Source organism: Pogonomyrmex barbatus, unplaced genomic scaffold, assembly GCF_055798465.1.
Source record: "Pogonomyrmex barbatus isolate J1 unplaced genomic scaffold, ASM5579846v1 scaffold2, whole genome shotgun sequence".
NCBI lineage: Eukaryota > Metazoa > Arthropoda > Insecta > Hymenoptera > Formicidae > Pogonomyrmex > Pogonomyrmex barbatus.
In genome coordinates, this window is record NW_028297116.1 from 24,017,358 (window position 1) to 24,035,819 (window position 18,462).

Consider the following 18,462-nt stretch of genomic DNA (forward strand, 5'->3'; position numbering starts at 1 on the left):
ATTTTTGATTGCCGAACATGGTTTGTAAATCTGCCTAAAGACAATAAAATTGAACCGAAAGCTAGCAGAGCAGTTACGATTGGATACTGTGGTGATGGTTATAGGTTATGGCTATCAGAAGAACAGAAAATAATAAAATTTCGAGATGAACGTTTTGATGAAAATGTGATGGAATTTAAAGAAAAAAAATAAGATACTGTATCAACAAATGGATCTATCGAAAAATAGTTGTGAAAGAAAGAATTCTATAGAAATTAATAAAGCAGAAAGCATTCAAGAAGAAAAAGGTAAGGACATATTGGCAAGAAAAATTTCGTCTAAAGAGTCGGAAGATGAATCTGAAAACGAGACTTGGGATAATAAAGGTATAAAAACAAGATCAGGTAGAACAGTAAGACAGCCTAAAGTTTTACAAGACTATGAAGTTTACAATGCTTATTGTTTATTGAGTTCGTCAACTAAAGAGCTAAAAAGTTATGATGAGGCGAGTAAGTCCGAAAAATGGTTACAAGCTACAAGGAGACAGAATCTTATGAGAAGTTGGGAACTATAGATCTACCAAAGAATCAAACTGTCATAGACACAAGATGGATATTTAAAATTAAAGATGATGGTACAAAGAAGGCAAGATTGGTCGCCAAGGGTTTCCAAATATCTTTCGAAACAGAAGAAAATTTCAGCTATGTTCCAGTATGCAGATTATCAACAATCAGAATTCTGATGTTAATAACTGTACTGTAAGAGACTGGAATCTGAGGCAGATTGATGTTCCGACTGCATTTTTAAATGTAAACAAGATGTTTATATAAAAGCACTTGAGGGACTTAAGACAAAATATAAATATTTAAAACTCAAGCGTGCCTTATATGGATTGAAAAGTGCTCCAAAGTGTTGGAATGTAAAATTTAATGAAGCTATGTCAAATTTAAATTTCAGAAGATCACAATATGATTATTGTTTATACATGAAGGATGATGTGTATTTGATGTTATTTATAGATAATGCATTTATCCTGATGAAAAAGTTTGCAAGCTACTGGAGGATTTACAAAAGGAATTCAATGTAAAAGTCATGAACGAAGTAATTACATTTTTTGGTATGCAGATTGTTCGTACAAGTGACAAACTAAAAATCAATCAGTCAAAAATGATTGATCGAATGCTAAAAGACTTTAACATGCAAGACAGTAAAAATGTTAGAACTCCAATGGAGGTAAACTTCAATCTAGAAGATGGAGTTATAGTGCAAGATGTGCCATTTCGAAGATTTGTTTGCAATTTAATGTACCTATCACTCGTGATGAGACCAGATATTGCATATAGTGTATTCTATCTGTCCTATATATGTATCCTATCTGTCCTATCTATCCTATATATCCTATATATCCTATCTGAGCAGATTTCTGAATAAGCCTACTGAACAGGCATGGGAAGCAGGAAAAAGGATAGATATTTAAATTCAACCAAAGAAATGTGCTTGACTTATACCAAAGATAAAACTGGATTAGTAAGTATATGTGATGCTGATTGGGCTGGTAAATAGACACGAAAAAGCGTCAGTGATTTTGTGGCCTTTCATGCTGAAAATCCAATTGCATAGCATTCTCGCAAACAAAGTTGTGTAGCTTTGTTGTCAATAGAGACCGAGTATATTTCAGCATGTGCAGCAGCTCAAGAGATTGTGAATTTGAAAGGAATTTTAATGGACTTTGATGAATTAAAGACTCCTGTGTTAAAAATAGACAATATAAGTGCAATCTCTTTAATAAAAACTTATCAAAACTCTAAGTGCAGTAAACATATTGAAATAAAATTTCATTTGATTAAAGATTTGTATTTAAATAAATAGTTTACAATTGAGTACATAAATTCGAATCGCAATTGCGCTGATATGTTTACTAAATCTCTGGGAAAAATAAAGTTTATAAAGTTTAAAAAATACTTGATGCATTAATAACAGAAAAGATAACGGTAAGCCAAAAGGGTAGTTTTATTTTTGTAGCGCGAATCAAATATTATTTTTCTTTTTGGTCAATGTAAAGTTTGTTTGCGCTTTTGCATCTATATTCAACAATTTAATGTATTTATGTAAACACATTTAATTGAGGAAGTGTGTTAAGATATATGAGTATGCACAAGCGCGAGTAGTTTAAAAAGTAGTTGTATGATGGCGCCAGCGCCTAATGTAGCTTGTGTGTGTGTGTGTGTGTGTGTGTGTGTGTGTGTGTGCGCGCGCGCGTGTGTGTGTAGAATTAAGTTAATGTATGGCCGATATAACGCGCAGCATGCGTGTAGCTCTTTCGACGATTGCTTTTGATCTTTATTAGTAAAAATAATATTTCTCTCGGCAATCAATGTGTTTTTGATTACTCTCAAAGTCTAATAATATTTAACATTAATAACATTATTTCATTATTTATTCATTAAAAATGACGATTAAATGACGATATATTTATAATGGTAATATTTCGTGACAAATGTTATGTTTATTTTACGTCATTATTTAGTACACTGACATCGAATGACGAAAAATAATCTTAAATCACTGTCATAATGATGTCATCTTGCTACTTATATATGACAATACGACAAATGATATTCTACACAGATTTTATATGAATAATCTTAGTATCTTTGGTATAATCACATTCAATATACATTCAATATACATACAGAATATTTGTATGAGATCATGTGCTGATAGGGTATATTCGATATATTCTGAAGATGAACTTAAGAATATACGAGAAATGATATACCATCAAGATGTCATAAATGTTCTCTGATATTAGGCAATAGTACGTATGATCACAGTACTTTCAGTACGAGTGTAGAATATTCGAATGATAATGAATATCATGTGGTATTAGGGGTTGAAGTAATTATCTACTCTTGAAATTATTATTATTATTTATACTTTTATAATTTTTTGTTTTTATAGTTTTTTACATTGGAATTATTGATTTTATTTGTTTTATTTAATTATTAGTGTTTGATAAAATAAACAATCTATTAATTCTAATCGCATTTATAAAATATTTGTAGATAGTAAAACGTTTGTATATTGTAAAATACTATTCTTTTTTTTCAATTTTTCCGATTTTCTACAAAGGATAAAGATAATAAATTCAAATTTTTATTAAATTTATTATAAATTTATTTTAAATTTATTTTATTATAAATTAGATAATAAAAAACTTTTTTTTTTTCTACTTTATAAGGTAATTGGGGATAGACCGGTGTTAATGGCTTGTAATTACTTGCATATGATGCAAAAAATCTCTCTGCATAACGCATTTCTTTCATGATCATCATCTTTGCAATCAATAGGAACCGTAATTCATTAATTGCAAAAATGCTCATAATTTTATAAAATTACCATAATTTTAATTATATTATAGCTTATTCAATCAAAATTATGTATGTTATTATTTATACTCCAAAATATAAATATAAATATAAATAAAATAAATTGTTAATACTTTACAAGTTGAGTAAAAAGTCCTCAACCGATAAAACATCTCGAAAATAAGACATTTGAGAAAAAATGTTTCAAAAACATGTATAAAAGTTGTAGAGTTGCAACAAAGTATGAAGCAACTTTCAAGGTTTTGAGATATTTCATTTGAACTTTTTATTTATTACTCCTGCATATTGTAATAAAAAAATCAAACTTTAAGTTAAAATTGTTGTTTCATAAGATTACAAATAATAAATATACGTAAGAGAATTACCTATATTTTAAAATTCTTTCCTATAAAAATGGAGAAGCCTTATATTGTTCAAAATTAATTAGAATATTACATTCTACATTCGCAGTATTTAAGAGAAAAAAAACAAAAAAAAGAAATTATTAAATAAGTGCAATAAATTATTAATGAAGTAAAAAAATATATTTAATTAATGGGAATTACAATTGTTATATTGTAATATACTACAATTTGTTCACAATATTTTCATGTTAATAAATAATGAGTAAAATGTTAAATTTTTTGATGTATATCAATATAATAATGTATATCAATATAATAATGTAATATGTTATTGCATATACATTTAATCTATTTCGCACGTAGCGTTGCACTTTGACTGCTAAAGACATTATGTACGAAATACATTTGCGTCTCATTAATGTATTATTCTTATCAATAATGTACCAAACCAATTTGTGTCAGCAAAGTTATCCTTCATAGTGTTGCAATAATAAGACATTATGAGATATAAAATTATTTTGATCAATAAAATACACTGATTATTGCAATTAGCTGCTCTATAATTAAAGTTAAATGAACGATATTTTGTAAATGTAATTTTTTGATTATAATTTGTTTTTAATTGTTCAAAGTAACATACCTTGACATATCGCCAAAAATATTTGACTGATTTTAGCAGTTTAATAAACTCATTATTATTGTTATTTTATTATTATTTTTATTATCATTGTTATTATTATTGTTATTATAAAACTGGTATTTCAATATTTAATATACTGTACTAACTTGCTCTCTCGTGGAGTCAGCAAAATATGAGACAAAGCCATTCAGCGTGAAGAATTGATTGCATGGACAGATAGCGTATACATAAGGATTTATAATTATTTCTCAAAAATATCTTGGAAAATAAGTTTATCATATATGGTTGATTTCGTAAAATTATAATAAAATAAATATAAAATTAACTTTTAATTTGGTCATTAAAAAATTCCAAAATTAAAAACATAGATATGAAGTGGCGGGGAAATTTAAAATGTTAAAAAAAATTTTTTTATTTCCTTTATAAAGTATTTTTAAAACAATTCAATTTTTGTGTAAAACTTTTTTTTATCTGTTATAGTTTTGATGACATTCGTTTTGAAAGAAAAAAAACCATTTTTTTTAAAGGGAATTTCACGTGCAGCTCAGTGTTACGTCCAAATCTCAAGATTTTCTTACTTAAAAGGTAAAGACTTTATTATTTAAAATGATATATAAATAATTATATAAAATAAAAATGAAATTTAAGAAGGAAAGAAGGAGGGATACGGGGTTAACGGAAAGACGTACAGACAACCTCTCGCTCCTCGCGTGCTAGACGATCAGAATGAGTCGTTCACGCGTTAGAGTCCCCGAAATGAAGTTAACGTCACGTTGCGACGCTGTAACGCTCCCAGCGCGAACGTTGGTTAATTTGAATCAAGGAATTCAATCCTTCTAACTCGGGATTGGACCTTGCGCGATCTTCGGTGCTTGGAATGATAGAGGTCTTAAATAAAAAATGCGAATTTTAATCTTAACATAGAAATTTAATCAAACAAAAATAAAAACATACATAGTTTAAGTTTGACGAAAAGATTAATTACATGAAAACAAATCAAAGCGTAAGTTTCGACAGATAAACAAATCATCGCCTAGGTTTGACAATAGATTATATTATTTTTATATAATAAGAAAAAACAAGTCATATTGAAAGTTCGATTTTTTTAAGCTACATTCATAGTTAATACATAACTCTTGACTAATGTTCTATAAACAAAAATTATTTCCTAGCATTGCGTGTGCGTGTGCGTGTGCGCGCGTGTGTGTGTGTGTGTGTGTGTGTGTGTGTGTGTGTGTGTGTGTGTGTGTGTGTGTATGGGGATAGAAAGGAAAGAAGATTTGTGGATCTAACTATAAAAATAGCGGATAGGGATTAGGAAATAGGTAAGGAACATTGGGGACGAATACAGGAATGTCATCTGGGCGTCTCGTTGTAACCAAATCTCTGAGTTCGGTGAGATTAATGATTTCGGAGCCTATTGTGAAAGTTCCGGAAGGAAAGGTTTGCAGGGAACCAGGACACGATATCAAAGAATTGTTTCTCGAAGAATACCGGTGGTACTGGCGCAGTTTCTCCAATGAATTCCACGCTTGACGTGGAACTCGCAGGTGAAGGCGGGATATCAGAACGAGTAGGCAACGGAACGCGAGATATTGAGGCTCTCAAAGGTGAGGGAGAGATTTCTTGGAAAATAGGGGACGGAGCGCGAGGTATTGAGACTCGCGATGGTGACACAGGGGACGGAGCACGAGATGTTGAGACTCGCGACGATGAAGAAGAGGTTTCGTGAGTTGTAGGGACTCGCAGCGGCGGAGGATAAAATGCGCGAGTCGTGGGGTTCCTCCGGAGAAGCGCGTGATCTGGGCTCGGATGATGGCGAAATTCCGACGCTTGATTGATTCGAGATATTCTTAGTAAGCTTCATTTAACAAGTTTCGCGTCCATTGTTTGGCTCCCGCCAAGGACGCTTCACGGTTTTTCGATTAGTTCTTTGGTTATTTTACAAGTCAAATTTATCAAATATTTAAAGAGGGTTACAAAACTTACAAAACTGCGGAAGAAACCGAAAAGAAAATGTATAACTCGACTTACTGTTGTCGCTATCGATGGCGCGTGGATCGTGGCAATTGTTGGAATTTTCGGGAAGTACATTCGAAAGAGTTAGTCGCTCACTGATTCTAACTGTTAAAAAGGTTTCGCTAACTACTCCAGATGATGTCGTCCTCGGGAAGGTAAGATAAAAAAAAAGAGAGATCCGCTTTAAATCGTGGTTTACAGAATTTTGGAAGGATGGGAAGGATCGGGAGCGTCCCGTTTGATCACGTTGCGATTGACCACAACCATTCACAGCAACCTGCCTAGAGATTTTCCTCTGTTCAAACGCTATGAGTGGCTGGTCAATTGCAACGTGGTCAAACGGACTCCACCCGAAGGATTTGAGGGCGTAATGGATCTCTGTGTTAATTTTCGAATGATAGTTCGGAAATTCACGAGTGTAGGGAAAGGAGGGAAGCGGCGTTCTATGATTCGTGATTGTTTTTATGTTTCCGGTTTTCCCGGCGAATGATAGAATTAGTTTATGAAAATTTCATTCGTCGTTCCACCTTTAATTTACTTATTGGTGTGTGCATTAACGATTGCACTCTCCTGATTGGCGTTTTTTTAGTCTGCCCCCTTCCCAGTTTCGGGGGTGCCTTGAATGATCTTGGTGCGTTTCTCACGCATTGGGAATTCGATTTTATTAGTATTTCCAGAATGGGGTATAATGACAATGAGAGCACGGCGCAGTACTAAGAGCGCGTAAAATTTAATAAATCAATGTAACATAATCGAAATAATAAAATCAAAATAACAAAGCGGACGTTTCGGCTGATCTTTCAGCCTTCTTCAGCGCAAAAGATAAAAAATACAAATAAATCTACTTAGACGGTGAACGAATCTCAAATTCATAATCAATGTTGCAAACATTGAAATTCAAAACGTCGCTCTCAAATTTTCATCTTCAAGAACAGTTACAGTAGTTATTAGTGAAAGATATCTATTAGATTCGGAAAAAATTAACGGAGACCGACTGGATTTGAACTCGGGATCCCTCGTCTACCAATCCGACACTTAGTCTGCACGACCACGACGGCTCCTCTCTGTTAGCTGTTTATATTCCGAATCTCTTTCATGACCGCTTACGGTCGTCTAATTCTTACAGTTCGGCCATTCTGGTATTACATTCGTCCCGAATGTACCGAGTCTTCCTCTATCGGACTTTTATCCGAAACTTGGAGCTTCTGCTCCCGACTTTCGATCACTTTCTTGAACGACCGACACGACTCCTTTGGAGTACTACTCCGCGACTTTTTTTCCCGTTCATTTCTCTTGAACGACCGACACGACTTTGGAGTACTACCCCCGATTTTTTCCGTTCACTCCTGAACGATCGACTTGTCAGGTAACATAGGCTGAATCTTCTCTGAGGTAACATAGGCTGAATCCCACTTCTGAGATTGAAAGATATCTATTAGATTCGGAAAAAATTAACGGAGACCGACTGGATTTGAACTCGGGATCCCTCGTCTACCAATCCGACACTTAGTCTGCACGACCACGACGGCTCCTCTCTGTTAGCTGTTTATATTCCGAATCTCTTTCATGACCACTTACGGTCGTCTAATTCTTACATTAGGATGACCAACTGTTCGATTACACGATCGAAAGTTGAGAAATCCCAGATTGTACAGAGCATGATGTTATGATGCATTTGTATTACTGCCTGTAAATGACCGGCATGGTTCATATACGAGACGATGTGAGGGAATGCGCAGATATATAAAAAATTTATAAAAATAACTTACACATAAATTTAGAGCCGACGACGTGAATAGAAAATTCACACTCGGGTGCAACGGGACTTAGGCGGTCACTAACAGATAAACGAGGCGATCGCAATGCCGTGACACACAAATAACTGTTGTCAACCGAGATAGCAAGATTCGAACGCAAACAATTTCGGAAAGGCTGACAAAAACGATCGAAAGATAATAATATACATATAAGAAAAGACACGAGTGTACGTAGCGGACATGCGACGGTCGAAAAGTAATAATAACATACTTATGGCAATAAATTAATATACATAATAAAAATGATAAAAACGAAAGCAACCGAGCACAAAATTTTTATGAGTGCATTGTTGCATTAAAATTAGATCAAAGTAAAGTCGTTGCAGATAAAATACATGTGTTCACAATAAAAAAGTAAAGGAATAATAAGTTAAAAAAGTATATAAAGAGTGTGAAACATATGTAAAACACAAACCGGAATGGAAATAAAAATAAAAATAAAATAACGTTGAATCAAATTTTGGAGAGCTCTTCTATTGCAGTCACATATACTTCCGGGAGGCACTCAGTATCAGTCTGCAAATTGATACTGTTCTTTTGTCTTTTAATGTATAAAACTTCAGAAATTAGTCGTTTGTGTAAATATGGCTCTTTATCTAAAATCTCAACATTCTCCCAATTGAAATCGTAATTATATGCTAGCCTATGATCAGTGATCACGGAGTGGTTATTCGTATTCCTCCGAATATGGTATTTTTGTGTTCAGAGATCCTAGTATGTAATTGTCTTTTAGTCTGTCCTATGTATGACGCGTCACAATTATCGCAATTGATTTTATAGACAACATTAATGTAAGTAGATGGAGCATGAGAATCTTTGTGAACTTTAATAAAATTATTCAATTTACTGAGACTGCGATATATGCTAGTTTGACATTTAAGTCTTTAATAATGTTTTTAAATTGTTACGAAATTGCAGGAGCGTACGGTGTCTTTTCTTATATGTATATTATTATCTTATTTATCGTTTTTGTCAGCCTTTCCGAAAAAATTGTTTGCGTTCGAATCTTGCTATCTTGGTTGACAACAGTTATTTGTATGTCACGGCATTGCGATCGCCTCGTTTATTTGTTAGTGACCGCCTAAGTCCCGTTGCACCCGAGTGTGAATTTTCTATTCACGTCGTCGGCTCTAAATTTATGTGTAAGTTATTTTTATAAATTTTTTATATATCTGCGCATTCCCTCACATCATCTCGTATATGAACCATGCCGGGCATCATTTACAGGTAGTAATACAAATGCATCATGTTTTGTACAATCTGGGATTTCTCAACTTTTGACCGTGTAATCAAGCAGTTGGTCATCCTAATAACTACTGTAACTGTTCTTGAAGATGCACCGTATTTGAGAGCGACGTTTTGAATTTCAATGTTTGCAACATTGATTATGAATTTGAGATTCGTTCACCGTCTAAGTAGATTTATTTGTATTTTTTATCTTTTGCGCTGAAGAAGGCTGAAAGATCAGCCGAAACGTCCGCTTTATGTTATTTTGATTTTGTTATTTCGATTATGTTACATTGATTACTATTAAATTTTACGCGCTCTTAGTACTGCGCCGTGCTCTCATTGTCATTATACCTCATTCTTATATTCTTTTATCGGGAGCCTTATCTTATATTCAAGTATTTCCAATTAGTATTTCCAATTTTTAGGATGCTATAAATCTTTTGGCGCCAGCGGGACTGTTGTCCACAAAAAAATTGTTGTTTCCGGACGATTTGATGACATGTCTCGAAAGAAATTCCGTGCATTTTTTCAGAGACTCGCGTTTCCGGTAATAAAAGAGAAAGTCTTTCTAGATCGTCCGAGGCATTTTTGTTTGCCGATTAGTAGCCGTTATCTCTCTTCGAAAAAAAAATTCGTGAAGTCGTAATACGAACGTAATATCAGCATTTGTAAAAAAATACGTGTCTCCTATTTTTGTCTATATTTTAACATATTCGAAGCTCATTCAGCTCAACTAAAATCGGGGGGGACACTTCTGTGTGTTCCCTTGTCAGTAAAGCCAAGCTGAAATTCATGCCTAGCGTCGCGAGTAAGAAAAATTGGAAGTTACAGGCAAGCATTTCGCACTTTATAAAATTTCTTGCGTCGTTTATTTTTTAGTTTTCCAGTGAAATATGTATATTTTCACAATCTTCGGAGATGTAAAATATACCCGGAAAGTGAACTATAATGATGTGGGAGCGTTCCGTTTGACCGTTTCGATTGACCATTCACAATGACCGATGCTTAGAAGTTTTCCTCTGTTCAAACGCTATGAGTGGTTGGTAGTCAATTGTAACGTGTCAAACGGATCCTAATGATGTTACTGATGAAAATTAAATGTGAAATTCAGTCAGAAACCGTTTTAGAAAACTAAAAAAATTGGATAATAGCACTAGTGCGCTAGTAACAAATTATTGCTAGTAACAAATTATTTTGGATTTAGAGACACGGTTTTTCTTATAAATTTTTGGATGTTAAAAATAATGCAGTAAGTCAAATTTTTTCAGCATATTAAGTTTCCAAAATAATTAAGATTTAAAGCTTGACTCTCTCGATCAGTCATATTGGTTTTATGACGCCATAGGCGAGAGAAGATATGCATCAAAAGTTTTATGTCTTATATTTTTATATTTTAATTTTTCTTTAAAAATATATTTTCGTATTCTTAAAAGTTGAAAAATATAGAGATAGTTGAAAATATGAGAAATTAAGATATCTATCTAGATGTTTCATCCAGAAGTATAAAATAATTCTTGAAATAAAATACTTACTTTTGCTGTCACGGCGGTGTCTGACTGAGTCACACACATATACACGCACGCACGCACGCACGCACGCACGCACGCACGCACGCACGCACGCACGCACGCACGCACGCACGCACGCACGCACGCACGCACGCACGCACGCACGCACGCACGCACGCACGCACGCACGCACGCACGCACGCACGCACGCACGCACGCACGCACGCACGCACGCACGCACGCACGCACGCACGCACGCACGCACGCACGCACGCACGCACGCACGCACGCACGCACGCACGCACGCACGCACGCACACACACACGCACACACACACACACACACACACACACACACACAGGGTATCCCAGAGCAATGAGGACTATTTTCGTGTAGATAGAGCGGTCTAAACTGAGTCCTCTACCATTTTGCAATTTTCGCAATAGTTAACGAGTTATTATTTCTTAAAAATCACCGTATTAACCCGGCTCACCGGCAAATGCAAACGCACGGTAAGATACTCCCACTCGGCGATCATAATTGATAAGCGCGTGAGGAATTGTTTACTTTACTTCAAATGGTAATAATTACGCACGAGCCGTTCGTCATCGAACACCCTGTATTTATTATACTTAAAGTTAATGTTTAATTTATATTAATAAAAGAGATGATAATTTAAAATTAATTAATTTAAAATAATGTTTAATCAATACTTTATGTACAATATATACAGTACAAGAATTATATTTGTCACATAACCATCTATGAAATCAATCGCGATACCTATTGTGCAAGTCTCATTTTAAACTAATTGTTTGTACGATTCCTTATAGCTATAAATAATGAATTTATACTTCAAATTGTTTAACAGTTTGGCATAAAAAAGTAACATTATGCGTGTACACGCACAGATCACATCATTTTATAGCCACATATTTAAATCACATATTTAACTCAGTACAATGGTATTAAATTATTATACTTGATATTTTAATATATTACTTTTTTAAGCATCTTTTGTTTATTTTGCAGGTTTATTGCAGCACTTGTCTTCACGAATGCCAAAAAACGCATTTAATGCCTTTGAACGGAGGCGATCAACAATTTTAGCAGAAAAAAGAAAGACACAAACTCAAAAACCATATGATATTTATGATAATGCTGATTTGAGACTTTCAAATGATCAAACTCTTCAATCGAGAGAGATAACTTCCCGTCAATGTCACTATGATAATCTAGGATTTAAACAGGGAGAATAATAACATGAGAATATATGATATATAAAATAATAAACTTATTCTGCAATGTAAGGAAAAAATTGTAAATTTTTTTCACTTCTAATATCACAAATTAATAGAAATATACTAATTAAAAAACGGAGACCTTAATTTTAAGCTTATATTGTCAGCAAATAAAAAAAATAAACACTTTAATAATAATAAATAAAATTGTTATTACAAAATAATACATTATTCCTTTTTCGTTATCCAAAATCAATTTCAATTTTATAGAAATGTTGTTTCATTATAATTTTTTTTTTTAGTTGATATTCAACATTATTTTTTTTGCAGATTGAAAAATTATGAAACAGATTGAAAAAATAATTAAAAAAGCTCAGTATGAAAAATTCGAATTTAAACGGATCAAAAAATTTCTAATTTAAATATTTAACAATCTTTGATAACTAATATTTCTTTTGATTTTTATGTCCTCGCGAGCTTGATGATTTCCCATCTTTCAGATTTGGAGGAATAACAATACGACCAGAAACAATTTCGTCTCGATTAATGGATCCATCTATTTGTTTTTGAGCATCAAGAAAAAACATAAGATCTCGGTTTTGTTCTTTCAAATCGGTTATTTCTGCTTCTTTGATAGACAATTCATCTTGCAATTTCTTATATTTTGCCTGCCATGAAATCTGGTTTGATTGTAAAGCTTTTCGCAGATCTTTTTCCTCTGTCAATTCCGCTTGTATTTGCGCCAACTTACTAGTGGAATGCTGTAAACGTTTATCCAGTGTCTGCTTGTCGCGATCGAGCGTTGCAAATTGTTTCTGATAAAAAAATTTTTTTCTTTGTAATTAAGAAGAGAAAAAAATAAAAAAATTGGAAAAATTAGAAATAAATACAAAAAAAGAAAAAAAAAAAGAATGAAAGAAAAAGAATACGTATTTTACCACTATATAGATGTTTTAAAAAATCATATACCTTAAATTGCGAGTTTTCCTCAAGGACTTTTTCCAATTTATCACTTAATTCAGTAATCTCTGCCATGGATCGTTGTTCCACACGATTGAGTCTTTCTTCATAATATTGCCGTTGCGTTTCCAACTGTGACGTTAGTAAATATGAAAACTCTAGCTGCACTGAATCTACCTTATCCTCTACAGCAGCACCTTCGTCTTTAGTTGTGGAATGACCTTCCACCATTTTACCATCTTTATCCTGTAATAAACGGTGTACAAAATTGTCTCCTACGTAATCCCAGACGCGATTATTGCCTAACTGCATCGCATAACAATGATGTGTGTCTCGATAATGTTCAAATGCATGACCTTGGTGATAACGTGAACAGCCAACGTGACCACAGATCAGGCAAATCCACAGTGCATCATTACTGGCATCTGCAACTAAAGAGATCCATATACAGTATGCTAAAAAAAGCCTTTAGTAGATAAACCAAAACTCTTTTTCGAAAGAAAAGAAAAAAGGAGCTAATATTCTATATAATGTAGAATTATATAAAATAATTCGAACTCCTTACTTTTTGAAGAATTGCATATTTTATAAAATTAGAATCAAATAACCTGTAAAACTAACACTTACCACATTCCATGCAACGACTATCTGCTAATGGCTCTGGCGTTTGGGCATATCGACAGATTGGACAAGATGTATCACCCCATTTGACAAGGCAGCTAGAATGGAAGGTATGATTGCACAATATCGTCAGAATTCCATCTACACTCTCATCCATCCTTTCTAGACAAACAGGACATGATGGTAACTCAGTATGTCCATTTAGGGACATTCCATTGTCTCCTACTTCAACTCGAGATACAAACACCATGTGACAAACCACATCCGGTTCTAGAGAGTTATAAGGAGCACCATTGAACGTTTCATAAAATTCGCTCGCTGCGCTCTAAAATGTTACAAAAATTTACTTTTAAGTTTGATAATTTAAACAAATATAACTATAGATAGTATATTTTCAATTCTTCACTAATAAAATTATCATAATTTTGAATGTTTATAGTAAAACATATATTTAAATTTATATATAAAGTTGAATTTTTTCAGCTTATTAAGGCTCGGCTCTTTTGCTGCAATCATATTACAATTACAGTTTATGATATCATAGGTGAGAAATGATGTGCACTAATTTCCTTATGATATATAGCTTTACTGTATAGCTTTAATTATAGCTTTTTAGTTTTGCCTTAAAAATATAATAATTTCATAGTCTTGAAACTTCTAAAATATACAGAGAAAGAAAAATGAGATATCTGTTTGATTTATCATGTTAAAGGATAAAATAATTTTTGAAACAGATCATTTTTCAATTACGCTTAAATATCACAGCTGCTTGAGCAAAGTTGAAAAATGACTTGTTATTTTAAGAATTATTTTAAAAATGATAGATCAAACATATATTTCATTTTTCTGCATATTTTATAAGTTTCAAAACCATGAAATTATTATGTTTTTAAAAATAAACTAAAAAGTAAAGTTATATATTATAAGGAAATTATTGCATTTTATTTTTTGCTTATGACATCACAAAATCAATATAATTATCCAAAAAAGCCGAGACTTAAAAATATATATATTGCAAAAGTATGTTATTCAAACATTTATTCACTTACCGATGATCTAAAAGTGATTAAAGCCATATATTGGTTCGGGCTGCCATCTCTGAGAATCCTAAAATATTGTATGTCCTGATGACAAGCTGCTGTGAAAGTTAACAGATCGTGGCAAGTCATTGTTGCTGGTACTGACAAGATACAGATGGTATGACTGCGATCTGCAGCACAGTGCATTGCAGTCAATTCACTGTACATATAATAAAGAAAAAAAAATTATAAATAATTATATTTTTAATTAAACCGTTGATTATACAAAAATATCTTATTTGATTTAAAGTTTTTTCCTTGGTAGAAATGTTTAGAGACATTATGTATTATACTAACAATTATTGCAATTTTGCAATGTTTAATAGTATATACTTGTGACTAAGTTTCATAATCAAATTAAAATTAAAGTGTTCTATTATAGCTGAAATATGATCAATTCAGCTTTATTTTAATGTTTATAATTCAAAGATGATCGTGCCTTATATAGAAATCATATATAATATACATAATATATAATTTCATTTACTAAAATAAAAAAGATATGACTTACTCTTCCTTAAAGAGGTGGAGAATACCTTTTGTAACTTCAACAAAAGGATTCCCAGAGATGAAATTTATTTGATCAGATGAAGTACAAGCTGCAGCACCAATTATTTCTCCAGAACTCATGACAGGATTAGAATTTACAAATGATGTCTCTTCTGAATTAGTTCTTGAAAATGAATGTGATTTGCTTGTGCTTTGGCTTGATAATAATGGAGACATGTTCTCTGCTACATTTGTATAAGTTTCCACATTAATATCTCTTGGTTCTCTGCAACCTCTTGTCTTTTTTGCAGCCATGGTGCCTACAATATTTATTATTTGTAACTATTAAAAAGTAATTGATGACTTAATTGTTTTTGATAATGATAAAATGCAAAACAAATGAGAACATGGGAACTGTTTTATAAAATTCCAGGTAAATGTTAAGTTTCTAATACTCATTTCCAATTTCAATAAAATTAGGCTTATTTGATGCGTTTTTGCACGAAACGAAAGAATTTGACAAAAAAAAGTTCGTCTTAGTTCGTGTCGCTCTGTCACGAACTAAGATATTAATTGTTAAATTTGACACCTATTCAGGTTAGAAAACTTGTTATAATCGACGAATGTAACTATATGCACATGCTCTGAGATCATATATGCATACAAAAAGTGCACGAATTTGAAACATATGTGTACTTATAATGCATTGCTTGGATTTCAATGATCAAAGAATATATCTATTAAATCTTCGTTTTACTAAATAGTTGAATCTATATTATATTAAAAATAAAGATCAGTGAGAGCTTTACGCAAAAAATATATCGCGAATTATAAGCAAAATCATCATAGTATATGCTGCTTTGACGAGGAGGGCCTTTCTTGTTCTTCTTACTCGTTTCTGAGTTACGATCGATACATACTGTTTGGGGACTGCTTTTTATTTTTATAATAGATATTAATTAAATAATGGACGGAAGAAAGGATTCTGCTCTTCCTCTTGCACTTCTCCTCTTTCGCCAGTGTTACTCAAAAATGAATAACAAGTAACATGCGTATTTTGAATGCGCATGTGGCTACATTTCATACAGGTTTTTTAACCTAAATAATCATCAACTTTAATGATTAATATCTCTGTTCGTGGGATAGCTTTTTCTGCCAAAGTCTTTCGTTTTATGCAAAAATACGTCGAATAAAGCCTAATTTTATTGAAATTGGAGATGAACACCGTAAACTTAACATTTATCTAAGTATTATGTAAACAAGATACGAATAAGATGTTAATGCTCACTGGCAGTTTCTTCTAATTCCGTATCACAAATCTCAATGCGAATAACACAAAGAGAGACCAAGACAGTGGATGAACTCATGCCACATAATTAAACTGTGATATTTGCGATACACGATCAACTCTCTATGCTATTGCGTGTCCGTTTACTAAAGTAAGGGGGCCCAGGAGTGCTCAAAGTTTGAATGTATATCTTGAAATAAGTTAAAAATCTTCTTTTTCTTCTTCTATTATTATATAGCCGTGGTCTCCTTGCGGAGCCAAAACAGATCACGATTCATACGAAAAAGTAATTTATCGAAAAGAAGTTATGTGAACGATAACCAAAAATGCGTGATAACACAATATAAAAATTGCCGTGGAGATAAAACACCCAATTTGCACAACGACTTAAGGAAAATTCACAAGTTAAAAATTACAGGATACTTCTATTGCAAGAGACACGAATCACAGGCCGATATTCATCGCACAGTTTAACCAGTTACGACAATAAACATCGGCATCTTAGATGTTGAGGCGAAATATGTGACCCCCTCGCCATAGTTGATTGGAAAAAGCGCCAATTTCAAAAGATAAACATCGTAAAATTAGAAATATTAAAAATATTAATGTCTTAAAATTAAATATATACTATACTATAATATATACTATAATAAAATAACCAATAATTAAATAATTCATTCTTTATTATATTTTACTATTTATGAAATATAATAATAAAAATAATAAAACATTTCAAAAGTAAATTACATATATTTTATATTTTACATGCATATAATATAATAAGATATAATATAATAAGATATATGTATTACAACATAAAAGCTTACTTATGTACTATTAGATAGATAGAAATATTAATATTATAAAAATTTATTGCATTAATGCATAGAATTAAATAAAACTGAAGATAATTTTTATCTTCTAATTCTACATTTACTGAAAAATTTAGTGTTGGAATTGCATGCGGTCAAAGTCTATTTCTTAAATTGTTTAAAAACATTGATGGCATGATGAAATTCATTGCAAATTCTGTAATTTTTATTATGTCGATTTTTACAATTATATACAATGCAAAAACTCATTACTATTTTAATATATTTTTACTTCAAACAGCTAATTTCTTCAAACTTTCATTTAATATTATTCAAATGGAGCACAAAACATAAATAAAGCGAATGTTACCAAATCTACTCGAAATGAACCGAATATCAGACGAGTGTTCTGGAGTGCCCCTTGGAACGTCCCGTATATCAGAACTCCCCCTTGTCTAAAGTGGCAGCTTATGCTCTATCTTATGGTCTATATATTTCATATGTCTATGATTAAACTGTGTCGCTAGTACTAAAATATATAGGGTGCTTTCCATTTAATGATACACAAGTCGACACAAGTATCATTTTGTGTTTGTTAATCATTGAAAGCCAAGAAAGAAAAAGAACGATACTTGTGTCCACTTGTATCACTAATGCCTGGGGGTCAATCATGTAACTTTACGTGAAATTTTTCACTTTTCATTTTTCACTTTTTACCATTCATTTTTCACACCTTGACATTTCACGTGAAACTTTTCAGCGATTATGTATATAGCTTGGATGTGTGGAAAATGAAATCACATAGTTTCATAGGTTTTATAGCTAATGAAAATTATTTTATTGGTACAATATATATCTTTTAATAACCAATTGTATATGTACTATGTACACTTAATCCTAACGCAGCCCTAATCTTCTCTAATTTCGAAGCATATTTATTAATTCCCTAGATTTTTGCCTTTCCGCCACCAAGGTATATGGTGAAAAAGTTCATGTGAAAAATTTCACATTTTCACGTTTGAGAGAATTACATGATTTCGCAAAAT

At 32.3% G+C, this 18,462-nt stretch overlaps 2 protein-coding genes across 4 annotated transcripts in view; one reads left to right on the forward strand and one right to left on the reverse strand.

The window, feature by feature from the left end:
- The window catches only part of LOC105423648 (chitin synthase chs-2), a 35,171-nt gene extending 22,797 nt beyond the window's left edge, over window positions 1-12,374 (forward strand). Inside the window, exons 19-20 of one of the 2 annotated variants that reach the window (XM_089077466.1) lie at window positions 4,880-4,937; window positions 11,959-12,244. In XM_089077466.1, the coding sequence (XP_088933592.1) occupies window positions 4,880-4,937; window positions 11,959-12,004 (104 nt within the window). In that variant the 3' untranslated portion in view covers window positions 12,005-12,244. Of the gene's footprint in view, window positions 1-4,879; window positions 4,938-11,958 lie in introns of both variants that reach the window. The other variant, XM_089077465.1, reaches the window with a different exon arrangement.
- Window positions 11,612-17,115, reverse strand: LOC105423647 (BRCA1-associated protein). 2 transcript variants are annotated; one of them, XM_011633470.3, is made up of 6 exons: window positions 16,605-17,115; window positions 15,339-15,636; window positions 14,798-14,987; window positions 13,755-14,073; window positions 13,137-13,552; window positions 11,612-12,982 (listed from the first exon to the last, which is right to left on the reverse strand). In XM_011633470.3, exons 1-6 carry the CDS (start codon window positions 16,681-16,683, stop codon window positions 12,611-12,613), a joined length of 1,674 nt encoding a protein of 557 aa, XP_011631772.2. In that variant the 5' UTR covers window positions 16,684-17,115; the 3' UTR covers window positions 11,612-12,610. The 2 variants fall into 2 exon arrangements, with proteins under 2 accessions (XP_011631772.2, XP_011631771.2); XM_011633469.3 differs by having other exon boundaries at window positions 13,137-13,558; window positions 16,605-17,114.
- Window positions 17,116-18,462: the final 1,347 nt, after the last annotated feature.

What these genes read in the sequence shown, in the direction of transcription:
- LOC105423647 (XM_011633469.3), bottom strand. Translation starts at nt 16,683, where the DNA reads ATGAGTTCATCCACTGTCTTGGTCTCTCTTTGTGTTATTCGCATTGAG. An exon ending in CTCCACCTCTTTAAGGAAGA is followed by an intron (nt 14,988 to 15,338) that starts GTAAGTCATATC and finishes TTATATGTACAG; the next exon opens with TGAATTGACTGCAATGCACT. An exon ending in TAGTCGTTGCATGGAATGTG is followed by an intron (nt 13,559 to 13,754) that starts GTAAGTGTTAGT and finishes GGATCTCTTTAG; the next exon opens with TTGCAGATGCCAGTAATGAT.